The sequence below is a fragment of the Mastigoproctus giganteus genome, chromosome 9 (assembly GCF_048544385.1).
Source record: "Mastigoproctus giganteus isolate SK-2022 chromosome 9, ASM4854438v1, whole genome shotgun sequence".
Lineage (NCBI taxonomy): Eukaryota > Metazoa > Arthropoda > Arachnida > Uropygi > Thelyphonidae > Mastigoproctus > Mastigoproctus giganteus.
In genome coordinates this window covers 77,079,379-77,093,229 of record NC_143583.1, presented here as the reverse complement: position 1 = coordinate 77,093,229, position 13,851 = coordinate 77,079,379, and the positions used below count along the sequence as shown (strand labels likewise).

The 13,851-nt window shown below is 34.8% G+C and overlaps 1 protein-coding gene across 1 annotated transcript in view; it reads left to right on the top strand.

The window, feature by feature from the left end:
* Positions 1–13,851, top strand: part of LOC150080470 (xylosyl- and glucuronyltransferase LARGE2s-like) — a 115,364-nt gene that overhangs the window by 91,140 nt on the left and 10,373 nt on the right. Inside the window, exons 12-13 of the mRNA XM_090380702.1 lie at positions 237–326; positions 2,607–2,688. Of these exons, the coding sequence (XP_090236828.1) occupies positions 237–326; positions 2,607–2,688 (172 nt within the window). The remainder of the gene's footprint in view (positions 1–236; positions 327–2,606; positions 2,689–13,851) is intronic.

Sequence of the window (13,851 nt, the reverse complement as noted above, 5' to 3'; positions counted from 1 at the left end):
TGCTGGTGTCTGTATTTATGACTGACCAAAACTATCCCCATGTCAATAGCATGTTTATTTGGATTTTGTAAAAACTCATTGATGCTTCCATTTGGTATCACTAGATGACATTTAATAAAAGCTATTCATTTTTAATAAATAAATATTGTAAATATATATTTAATATGTTCTGAAAAGTTTCCTATTTTGTTATATATATATATTTATTTATTCTTTTTTTTTTTTTTTTTCTTAAGAAAAACTTCACATCTACCTTTATATGATGACAGATTTTCAGGATATGGAATGAATAAAGTTACTCACATCACTGAGCTGTTTGCAGCAAAGTAAGTTATTTGCTAAAAAAATTAATATTAGTAAATTAATAAGAGGAGTTTACCTCAATATAGTACGTAGAACACTTCCGTTGTGAAGTGTTCTATGTACTATATTGAGGTAAACTCCTCTTATTAATTTACTAATATTATTATCAACGTAGAACATATTGAGTATTACAGCTCTGATTCATACTATCTAAAAAAATTAATATATGTTGAGAGAAGGACATGACATTGTAAACATTTTTGGAAAGGTACAGTACATCATAGATTTTTATCTTCAGCCAACAATTAACATGGACTAATTATTTTCAAGTTACACCTCACAGGTGTAGCATCAACACTTTAGGGTTAATGGTATAGTGCACTCTCTCACAGTGCAGTCCACCTCCTTTAGGATGACTGGGTATACACCATTCCAGGAGCCTTACTTGCTCTTAGGCTTGAAAGTTTTAAAAATAAAACTTTCAAGTCTTAATCATGTGTAATTTCATGCTGCTCGGCCTCATTCACGCCCCTTCTCACTATGAAGTCTTTCATCTGTAGAGATCAATGCAGAGTACCTGTTTAATTCATCAGCAGGGTTATCTAAGACTTTTCCACACCCATTATGCAAGTCTCCAGTCTGGTTCATTTTCTTATTTGTATTTACATACATGAAAAATTACTTGTCCCTGTTCTTTACTCTCTTAGACAATGATTTCTCATGTTCAGCCTTGGCCATTCTTGCCTTTTCTATGGTACTATTAAAGATAAATTTGATATCTTAGGCTTCAGTACTTTTCATTGCTATAACTGTTACATTCCTTTTTTTTTTTTTTTTTTTTTTTGCTATAATAGATTGGCCAGCTTTATATGTATCCTCCATGCACTATATTTTCTTAATGGTATATATGCATTCCTGTCTTCTCTGACTATTGCTTTAAAGATATTCAATAATTATAATATTATTAACCTTTCTCTGCCCATTGATAATGGCCGTGTGTCATCTTAAAACTGTCACGATCCCCTTCCCTGAAATTAAACCATGTAGAGGCTCCTCATTCCTGTACTGTTAACAACCGCAACCTCTTCTTCTTCTTCCAACTGAGACCTCCATGATTATTTCTTCTTAATGGTTCCTGTACTATGAGCACTGACGTGAGGAACTTTAATGGGCTTTTTTCACTCCGTGGCTGAGTTAGTTGGTCTCAGATATAGATAGCAAGGTTTCCCCCCCCCCAGACACTGGGGGTTTTTTTTCGTCCAGAAAAACAGGCAAATTGAACACACGCAATTTACAGATATAATACACATACAGGCATATGAAAGAAATTTTGGGTGGCCCTAATATAATAATTTGAATTTTGTACTGTGAGCACTGTGATCTGGTTTGTGCGTAAAGATCACATCTAGAATATTCTTACCTGTAGTATTTTCTCTAACGTCATGATACAAATAATGGTCATCTATTTTATTTAAAAATTGCCTCCCCATGGTTAGTTCCTCCTCCATTTTGCCTCAGTCAGTAAGGGTTAAATTGAAATCGATAAGACATTCAAGCTTGCTTTGCCCATTCCATCTGCATGTTGGTTCTCATCGTACTCTTGCACCCAGTGTCACTCTTTCACAATGTTCTGGGCAGTGGCATATCCCCACTTGCATTCAGGAGTTATTTAGGATATCCTTGAGATTAAAGAATATGCACAGTATTCTTTTTACTATATTTCATGTTTACAGGCTCCCTATACTCCCCCCCCCCCTTTAAAATTCCTTGGTACATAAATCCCATCTTGCAGCTATGTATTATGTAAACACGTGAAAAAGCTTGGGCAACAACACTTTTAAAGTACTAATGGGAGTTTTTAATCCCTGGGGTACTTTATTTGACATCAACCATGCCACAACAAGTTACTTAACTTGTTTTATGTTAGAATAAATAAGGCACTGCATGGTGTCATTTTCTATCATCCAGAGTAGACATTGTCAAAACAGTGAAATATTTCAGAAAATTAGTTTAAAATGGAACACCAAATGAGTGAATTATAAAAAAAAAAAAAAAAAAAATTGATAATACACTTAAGTAAACTTAACTGCAATCTGCCATGTTTTCCCATCTTTATTCAATTGTTTTCCTGTTTTTTTTTTTTTAAGGATAAAAAAAAAAACTAGGTCATTTAAATTTAAAAAACCTCCTTCAAGGGATAATGTTATAATTATATATAACTGCTGATTATTAAATTCATTTATTTCATCAGTTATATAGTAACTTCAAATATGTAATGTGCATAAATGTTTTATTTTTTTCAGTTATACATTTATTATTCTATCTGATGTGTGGATTATTCATATTCCACATAAGGTGTCCAGCTATACATTGGAATTTTTACAGGTATTAGTTATTGTTTAATTTTCTCTCTTTTTAAAAAAAAAGGTAAAGATCTCTTTATAGATAAACCATAATTTTTTAACTCTTATTTTCTAATTATCAGCTCTGTAAGCTATTAGTAACTTTTACTCACTTGGTTAAATTATAATAGCATATACAGATGCATATCTTTTCTTTATGGCTGTATAGTTGTTTCACCACTTTTTTTTTTTTTTTTTTTCCTGCAATTTTCCAAAAAAATTAAATGCACCCACCTGTCAAGTGCTATACCACCATTTATGTGGCACTGTTTTCCTTTGCATGAATAGTACTGTGGGAACTGACTTTCCTGCAAAGTTCAAATTCTGCGTTTAACATTCCGAGATTAGTTGCTCTCCCATTCTCACAAGTTAAGTAAACATTTACAGTAACACAGAAGTATTTTTTTAAATTTGTTATTGTTATCCCATAGTAAAGATGCAAAACTGCAACACAATATTCATTCATTTGGCACACTTCCTCTGCAGGAAGCAAGATAAGAAGGTATTGTATCGTGACGTGTGCTGTGAGGTGCGGCACATTTGAAATAAAATTTTGAAAAAAATTAAAAATTGAAGTGTAAAATATCTTAAAAATTTTTAGAAATATTTCTATGTACAATAAGCAGAAATATATGTGGATGTGCACATTTAAAATATCGCAAGCTTTTCAATTGGAAAATGGATCAGAATAGATTGATCCATTTTCCTGAATAGATTCGTCTTTTTTTTTTTTTTTTTTTTTTTTTTTGTCAGAATTAATATTTTTTCTGATTATTTTTAAAAATAAGTGATAAAAATAAAAAGATGCATATAAGTATCACAATCTTTTAAGACAGAGGCTGCTAAACTTTTTATACCTAGAACACCCTTAAAATTTTCATAAATTTCATGAGACACCCCCCCCCCCCAAGTTCCATAACAAGTGCAAATAAACAGATTTGATGTAAAATTTAGCCATAAATGTATGCATGTTTATAAATTAATGTATACTTCAGTACATTTAATCTCATAGAAATAAATAAAAAAGCTTTGTACCTGGATTAGTGGGATAGTTTGTCCATATTTTGTTTTAAAGAAGTGTTTCACGAAAACAACATTGCCCCACACTTTAGGGACCTCTATTTTAAGAAAAGCAGAAATATTGGTATGGTCCATTGACAATTCAAAAACACCCAAGAGTTTTGTTCCAGAAATTAAAAATAAATTTGGTACCTGTCAAGTGCTGTGCCACCATTTGTGTAATAAGATTTGTGCCATCACTGCCAAGTTAAGTCTTCATGATTGTTGGTTGTTGTTGGCTTTACAGCCAAATATATATAACTCAGAGGGATTAGGATTCGTTCCTCTGGGTGAATTATTTCAGCTTTTTTTGCTCACACGCAAATTGGTCCATGCACTAATGTGCCATAAAACTACAGCACCATTTCTTCTTTGTGCTTTCTTTTTCCTGCCACTTAATTTCCAGATTTTTTTTGAAAGCTGCCCATTCTGATTGGAAAAGCTGATACTGTTAGTTGCTTTGTCCAGAAATGCACCATAACTTTGAGTTTTAGCTAATACCTCAGAGTTTGTCCATCACAGTGTAGTGACTACAATACTTGCCTTCACTTAGAAAAGATTAAATTCAGTTTCTCTTGCCAGATGTGTGAAGACTTATTAATTATTGAAAGAACTTTTAAGCTGGTTTTCAAACTTTAGTTAAACTGATAATCTCAGACAGAAGTTTTCTGCTTAGTGATATGGGTTATGTCTAGAAACAAGCAAATTGACCATATCGCAAACTCAACTTTTGGACACCTTATGCCTCTGTTCATTTGAAAAAAGTACTCCACAACACATATTTCCATTAGTGAGAATTTATTCCCTGTGACACAAACATAACGGTCTTCATTAGTGAGAGATATTTGTCCAAGTTATATTATTTCAAGCTGTAGGTGCACATATAATTGAGAAAGGTGAAGAGAAGGGTGAAAAATCCCTGAAAGAACCTCACCTTCTCACAAGTTTTTTGGGCTTATTAAACTAAAATTTCATTCTCTATAATAAATAGCTAATTAATTGAATTTAATCGTATACATAATGATCCTAGATATTTCTTTGTTTCCTTCTGTATAATTTATTGACACAATCACTGTCAGAAATTTTCAAAAATAATATAATTCTAAATGTATTTAGTATTCTTGGCCTCCATAGCTGAGTGGTCAGGAGGAAAATGCAATAGCACATGCTGTTTGAGTAGACTGGCGTTCAAGCCTCTGACTGCTAAATACAGTTGATCTGCCAACCTGCACTGGACCAGCGTGAAAGATTTATGGTTCATTTCCCTCAACGTGAATCATTGAGGAAGCTTCCATTCTGCAGTAGATTGAAAAAAGGCTGCAGTTTACTTTTCTTTTCTTTTTTTTTTTTTTTCTTTAAATATTCTTATATGTAATTCCATATGGGTATAATTAATATTAGAAATGTTTTATTAAGTCTGTAAACTATTAGTTTATAATAATACAAACTTTATTTTACAGTGTAACCATTACATTACAACATACTGTTATATACATACACAATATAACTTAAAAAACAGTACATATTGCCAGCACATAACCTGGGAATAGTATGGTGTTATTATATTGATAGTTTTTAGTTTGTATGGTATTTTAAAATTAAAATTAGACAAAAATCATGCCCTCAAACTAATGCAGTAAAGCAAAAGGCTCAAAGCAATAAAATGTTTTGGATGGGGTTGGGAGTGGAGATTTCCAGTGTTAGTTCTCATACAAATCATGAGTTCATGACATGCACCACGTATTGTATGTTTGCAAAACTCTGTGTAGCAGGATATGATTAAGCCAAAAGGGATGACAGTGTGTGTTCATTGTAAAGAATATGAGGGCATCAAGTGAAAATTTGGCATTCTGATGGGCAACAAGAACAGGATTGAGTCTCGCCCTTGAACAATTTGAAATGAGGAACTTATCAAGCACTCAATTGCCCAGCTTATTGTTAGAGCCCATGCTGGAGCATCAGATAACACATCTTCAACGGTAGAGACCTCTAATACCATAGGAAATAGCTATTGTTGGTGACTATATTGTCAGGGAAATGGGAAAATACATTGTGTAAAACAGAATTGAACAAGGGTATGTCTGCCAGAGGAAAAAGTCACTGTTGTTAGCATTAGTAGAGGCATATAATGCAAGAAAGCAAACTTATACAGTATCAGCAAAAAAAAAAAACAAAAAACTTCCCATTTCACCTATCTATTTGCTCTAAAAGATTTGTCCAATTTATTTAAGCTATCATTCCTCACCGACAGATGGAAGTTTATTCCAGCAATCAACCACCCACTGGCTAACGGAAAATTTCCACACATCTATTCTCAGGACCACGTTCACGCTATGGTCAAATTGGCCATGGCCGGGGGGCTCACCCGAAGAGAGGCCTCATTCTCATTGTAAATATAAGTTTCTACTAAAATTGTTTTTATTAGTACTTTATTTTTAAAGTCAAAAAACAAAACATTGACCTCTTATTTTACATTTTTATCAAGGAATTATTATTCACATCATCATCAGCCATTTTCAGTCCACTGCAAGATGAAGGCCTCTCCAGTACTTTCAAGTTCCTTCTGTTTTGTGCAATGGCCATCCATTTACTACCCAAAAACTCATTAATTTCATCTGTCCATCTCCATCGTTGTCGTCCAGGTTTTCTTCTAGCTCCTCTTGGGTACCATTCTGTTATTTTCTTAGTCCATCTGTCATCATGTCTTCGAGCTGTGTCTTGCCCAGGACCATTTTAGTTCTTTGGTTTTGATAATGTCCTTTACTTGAGTTTGCTGTCTAATCCATGTGTTTCTCGTCTTATCTAACAGTCTGATTCCCAATATAATTCGTTCCATTCTTTGCTGTGTAGTTCTCAGCTTCTCTTCCATTCTTTTGGTGAGTGCCCAAGTTTCACTTCCATAAGTAGGGTGCCTCCTTAGCCAGGTGGGCAGGAGCAGCAGCAGTGTGTAGCACAAGCTTCTTGATTAGACCGGGGTTCGAGCCCATGACCACCAAATATGGAGGATGCGGAAAGGTCAGGGAATGACCACCGCATATCCCCGGAGCAATATGGCCTTAGTTGCTAATACTCCTAAAAAAAACAAAAAAATAACTTCCATAAGTCATGGTGGGGAGTTTTTGTTTGTTTGGTTGTTATTTGGTTTTTAGGAGCATTAGCAACTAAGGCCATATTGCTCCGGGATATGCAGTGGTCATTTCCTGACCTTTCCGCATCCTCCGTATTTGGTGGTGACGGGTTCGAACCCCGGTCTAATCAAGAAGCGTGTGCTACGCACTGCTGCTCCTTCCCACCTGGCTACAGAGGCGGCCAGGTGGGGAGTATACATTGGTTTATTACTTTACATTTCAGACAAATTGGGATATTGCTCCTCAGTATATGACTATATTTCCTGAATGCTGTCCACCCAAAATTTATTCTTCTCTTGAATTCCAGCCATTTATCATTATTACAGCTAATGACTTGTCCTAGATAAGTATATGACTCCACCTTTTCAATTACTGCTCCTTCAATAATTATATCCCTTTCTGTGGCATACTTGTTCATCATTACTTTTGTTTTAGCCATATTCATCTTTAGTCCAAAATCCTTACTAACTCTGCATAACTGATTAAGATTTTCCTCTTAATTCTTTGGGATCGTGGCTTATGACCACAATATCATCTGCAAATCATAAATGGTTTAGGTACTCTCCATTCACATTGATTCCTTTCTGCGGCCAGTCTAATCTTCTGAAAGCTTCCTCAAGGGCAGCAGTAAACAACTTCGGAGATAGTGTCTCCTTGTCAAACTCCTTTCTCAATTTTAAATTTGCTACTGTCTTTGCCTAGTCTAATAAAGGGGGTAGTGTTCTTATATATTTTCTTCAAAATCATAATATATGGTGTATCTATGCCTTGTCATTCCAGTGCCCGAAACATTGCCTTATGCTGTATGGAGTCAAATGCCTTTTCATAATCCACAAATGCCAGGCATAATGGTGTTTTATATTCATTTGCTTTTTCCATTAGCTGTGATATTACATGAAAGTGATCCATAGTTGAGAATTCTGTCCTAAAGCCAGCTTGCTCTTTCGGCTGATTCTCATAAAGTATTCTTTCTAATCTGTTAGTAATGACCCTTGTGAACAACTTGTAGATACAGGATAGCAAGCTAATTGGTCTCTAATTTCCAATTTATCTCCTTTCTTATGCAGCAAGATTATGGTTGCATTATTCCACTCCTTGGGCATCACAGCTTTTCTAATGCATTTTGTAAAGAGCCTTGCCAGTTTGTCATGTCTCTTCCTCCCAATTTTAATAACTTTACAGTAACTTTATCTTCCCCTGGGGTTTTCTGGTTCTTCATTTTCTTCAGCGCATGTTCTACCTCATCAGGAAGGATATCGGGCAAGTCGTATATGTTACTAATTTGCGATCCATCTTCCCCACTGCTGGCATCATTCCCTTGCTCCTTGTATAATTCTCTATAGTAGTCTTCTGCTATTTGAATTATGCCTTCTCTGCTATTTATAAGTACACCATTACTATTCTTCAGGCGCCTTCGTAGCCAGGTGGGAAGGAGCAGCAGTGCATAGCACACGCTTCTTCGAGCCAGTCACCACCAAATATGGAGGATGCGGAAAGGTCAGGGAATGACCACCGCATATCCCCGGAGCAATATGGCCTTAGTTGCTGATGCTCCTAAAAACCATATAACAACAACTATTCTTCAGTTTCAGTATCATTTATCTTTCTGTATTACCGCTCGTGGCTGCTGATTTAAGTCGTATGTTTTTATGCTTGTTCTACTTTTCTTGTGTTAAACCTTCTTATGTCCTCTCTTAGTCTCTTTCTAATGGCTTTGCATAACTCAGTACACTCAATTTTTTCCTTGTCAGTGTTTGCCTTGCTCTTCATTTGTCATCTTCGGTTCATCACGACAACTAATTTTTTCTTCTTTGGATTTCTTTTTACCTATAAATTTCTTGGGCTTTATTGCTTTCAGAAAGTTGTAGTATTCCTCGTTGATATCTTGGTTCTGAACAGTCTGCAGAAGCTGAAACCTGTTCTTAAGTTACGGTACATACTGCTTTTTTCCCTCTTCTGTTATTTCAAAGACCTTCGTATTATTTACTCGAGTCAGTTTTTTTCCTTTCTTTTCTTACATCTATATCAAGTGTGCATCTTACCATTCTGTGATGACTTCGAACATTTACCTTGTTCAAGACAGTAACATTATTTACAATATATCTTGTTAATGAGGAAGTCAATTTCATTAGTTGTTAATCCATTTGGGCTCTTCCGTGTCCACTTTCTGTTCATCCTTTTCTTGAAAAAAAGTGTTCATTACTGACAATCCTCGAGATTCTGCAAATTCCAGAAGTCTTTCACCTCTTTAATTTCTTTCACCAATTCCAAAATTTCCTATAGTTCCCTTTCTGCATTGTTTTGTCTCTTTCCAGCCTTAGCATTATTCACAATATAAATATTAAAACCCATGTATTGTGAGTAACATATGTATTTGTGCGTATGTGTAATATATATATATATATATATATATATATATATGTGTGTGTGTGTGTGTGTGTGTATACGTATGTGTAATATATGTATACGTATGTGTAATATATGTGTATGTATATATATATATATATATATGTGTATACAGGTGACCCCCACTTAACGCTGATAATTTGTTCTGGAAACACAGAGTGCTAAGTGAATCCGCGCTAAGCGAGCTCTGCATTCCCATAAGGTAACATATGTATTTGTGAGTTGCAGTCGGTGCCATAGGATATTTCCTAATCAATAATAAACGGTAGTAAAAAGATGCACAAATGTTGGTCAAAATATATAATATTCAAATATTTGTACATATAAAATATTCTGCATTACATACGTATATAATTATGTGGTAACTACTTACGTATCAAAATTAAATTTAAAATTCCAATTAAAATAATGAATTTAATTGATCTAAATTGATGATTTAATTTAATTGATAAATTTAATCATGAAAAATGTGTCGATTTTGGTTGAACTTTGGCCCTCTTCCAAATAAACTAAAAGGGGTATTAATTTTAAATTCCCCGCAGCGTTACAACCCAACAATAAAGTCAACCGATCCTTCGCCGCTTTGAAACCTGGCCTGTTGTACATATATACAGCAGGGCCCCCATTATAACGCAGTTCGGTTTACTCTGATTTGCTATAACACTGTCACAGATCACTATAACGCTCTTTTACAGATTGCATTTTTGGCATATCTAATGAAATCGTTTCATTTGATGGAGTCGATAGCTTGAAAATGAATACCAAAACAGCATTAAAACATTTCCCACGCCGAATTGAGAAATTTTCTCGCACACTAATTTAATTGCAGTTCAGTGACGACTCATTACATAGTTCCAAGATCAACATTTTAAAAAATGATCCAAGTATATTGCTTGCAATATTTGCGTTATATGCATTTATCTGAAGTCTAGTCATCACTCAGTACAGTATTAGACATCATGCGTAACGGACAGTTTACTTGAACATTGTATCATAATTAATGCAACCAACGCAGTTACATTTTCGAAGAGTTAATAATGGCCGATAAGAATGAAAAAGCAACAACGTCTGAACGCAGTACGCAGACTATAAATGTAAGAAAAAGACTGGCTTTGAAAATTAAATTATACGTTTTGAAGTGAATCGATTCCCGTCAGCAACAAGCGGATGTGTGCCGTAATTTAGGATTTGCAAGTTTAACTGTAAGAACAATTATAAAAAAAAAAATAAAGAATTAATTTTAGCAGCGGGAAAGATAGCTGTTCCACTGCAAGCAACTAGGGCTAGTCGACTATTAGGATTGAAATGGGAAAAACTTAACTAATTTTATTGAAGATAATGTCCAAATGCAGAACTCAGTTAAGTTAAATATAAAAAAAAATTAAAAAAAAGAGAGAGAGAGAGAGATTAGCCAATATGATGATTTGAAGAAAACTCACCTAAAAAAAAAAAAAAAAATGTGGAACCATTTAAAACTGGTAAGGGCTGGTTGAATAGATTTAAAATCCAGGGAGAAGCCGCAAGTGCAGATCAAGGAGCCAAAACTCTCAAAAAAGAACTTGTTAAAATTATTGAAGAGGGGTATTATGTGTTATACTTCTCAACAAGTTTTTAACATAGATGATGCGGGACTTTTGTGGAAACGAATGCCTAAAAGAAGTTTCATATTGAAAGAAGAAAAAAACATGCCAGGTTTCAAAGCGGCGAAGGATCGGTTGACTTTATTGTTGGGTGGTGATTAAACTGCGGGGAATTTAAAATTAATACCCTTTTTAGTTTATTTGGAAGAGGGCCAAAGTTCAACCCAAAATCGACACATTTTTCATGATTAAATTCATTCATTAAATTAAATCAATTTAGATCAATTAAATTCATGATTTTAATTGGAATTGTAAGTTTAATTTTGATATGTAAGTAGTTACCACATAATTATATACGTATGTAATGCAGAATATTTTATATGTACAAATATTTGAATATTAAATATTTTGACCGTTGTTGTTGTTGTTGTTGTTGTTATTTGATTTTTAGGAGCATTAGCAACTAAGGCCATATTGCTCCGGGAGATGCAGTGGTCATTCCCTGACCTTTCCGCATCCTCCGTATTTGGTGGTGACGGGCTCGAACCCCGATCTAATCAAGAAGCGTGTGCTACGCACTGCTGCTCCTTCCCACCTGGCTACGGAGGCGCCTATTTTGACCGACATTTGTGCATCTTTTCACTACCATTTATTATTGATCAGGAAATATCCTATGGCACCGACTGCAACTCACAAATACATATGTTACCCTATGGGAATGCGAAGCTTGGTTATATGCTGATTCACTTAGCACTCTGGCACCTTTATTAATAGTGACGTGTGACATTTGGATGCAGTGCACGTTGAAATTTGTAATATTCCGTAAATATTTTTCACATGTTTATATACTATTCAAATAAGCTTAAAATTATTTAACTAAATTTACACTTTTCACTGTCTATTTTTAAGATATTTTCTACATAAAACTGTAACCATTTTCATAATTCTAAATTACTCAGTCGGACCTCTGTTTAATTATTTTGAATTCCCCGTGGAAGTTACATTTAAAATAGTTTCCGTTGAGCGAGAAAATTTTCATATAGCGAACGGATTAGTAGAAAATTAACTCGGTACGCCCTGTTTGCATTTCTCGCCTTCAGTCAATTAGTGCTGCTGCGCAAATTGAGAGAGCTGAAGGGATTACCATTCTACAACTTAGTGGTACCTGATAAAAACTATCCGACCACCTGTCTCACATACGGAGAAGTCGCGCTGGTCTGCAGTAAGTTGATCAAGGTGTATTCCCAATGGGCTCTGGTCCACCTTCTACTGCAGTGGTGTCCAAACATTCCCGTACAGGGCCATATTCAAAAAAATTCAAAGTTAGATTTCTTTAGTGTGTTACGTTTTCCATATCTTGTTGCATGTAAAAGTAAAATTGAAAATACAGTAATACCCCGACTTACGCGAACTCGGAGTTACACGGTTCTTTATTTTTTTCATTTGGTGTATATTTAAAATTAGCTTACCAGTGATTTGGAAGTCAAACCATAAAGCTTGGGTGGCAGCTTCCGTTTTTGAGGATTGGTATGGTCACCACTTCATACCCAAAGTCGAACGTTATTGCAAGTCTAAACAGATTCCATTTAAAGTGATGCTTCTTATTGACAATGCACCTGGTCACCCTCCTGCCACCCTAATTAATTTCGACCCACGTGTGAAAGTTGTTTTTGCCTCCAAACACAACCAGCTTGCTTCAACCGATGGAGCAGGGAGTCATCAAAACATTCAAGGCTTACTACACGAGGCGTTCGTTTGCACGTCTGAATGAAGCTATGAGACAAAATAGTGAGATTTCTGTTAAAGACTTTTGGAAACAATTCAATGTTTTAGATGCCGTAAGAATCATTGAAGAATCTTGGGATGAAATTCACAAAAAAAACATTGGTGTCTGGAAGAAACTTTGTTCATTTTTTTTTTTCAAAAACGAGACGAAAACAACGCCAGAAACTGATCATGTCGCTCATGTGATAAAAGAAGTTGTTAATCTTGCCAGGCAATTAGATTTGGAAGTCAGTGGTGATGATGTCAACGAGCTGTTGGATTCACATAGTCAGGAGTTGACAATGAATGAGCTCATAGAGATGCGTGAGCAAAACGTCACTGAAGTATCCGACACTTCAGACCCAGTTCCACCAGAAAAGCACATGACAATTGCAAGTTTGACAGAAGGTCTCAGCTCAATTGAAAAGGGCTTAAAAATTTAAGAACACATAGACTCCAACGAAGAATGCGTTATAGCTACAAAGCAAGAAATGAAGAAATTCTGCGTGAAAAAAGGCGCTGTGTCGTCAGACGAATTTGTTAGATTTTATGAAGCCATCGACATTGAAATAACTTTTTTACGTAACTCATTTATTTTTTTTAATACATATTTTGTATTAATATGTATAAATAACTGCAATTTTATTAAATATTTTTCTTCTAAACTAGTGTTTTTGTTAGTCCTTGGTCCCAATTAACAAAAATTTATATGTATTTATATGCAGAGTTGTACCCCGACTTACGCGAAATCGACTTAAGCGATTTTCGTCGGACCCACCTATCACGTAACTTCAGGGTATTACTGTATTCGAAAATTTTATTAAGTACAACATACAATTACATTTACTGAACAAAACATTTAATGAGTTTTTTTTTTTTTTTTTGATAATTAACAAAATTTAAAATGCTGTTTTAGTTCACTTTCCAGGTGGGCCATAAGTTGGACACCTTCGTGAATCAACTGTAAGTGCGCCCCGTTCGAGAATTATAAAAGTGATTTTCTTTTTCCCCGACAAATAATCTCTGTTGTTTCGCAGAAGTGCATTATCCACATTTTTCCGTAAATTTTCCCTATCTCTGTTTACATGGTCACAGTACCTGAATATCTGAATGACACCGACATTTCGGACAGTCTCAAAAAGAAAAGAAAAAATTCAAATGTAAGAACTAGTGACAATACTGATGATGAGAGAAGGAAAACGAAGGTAT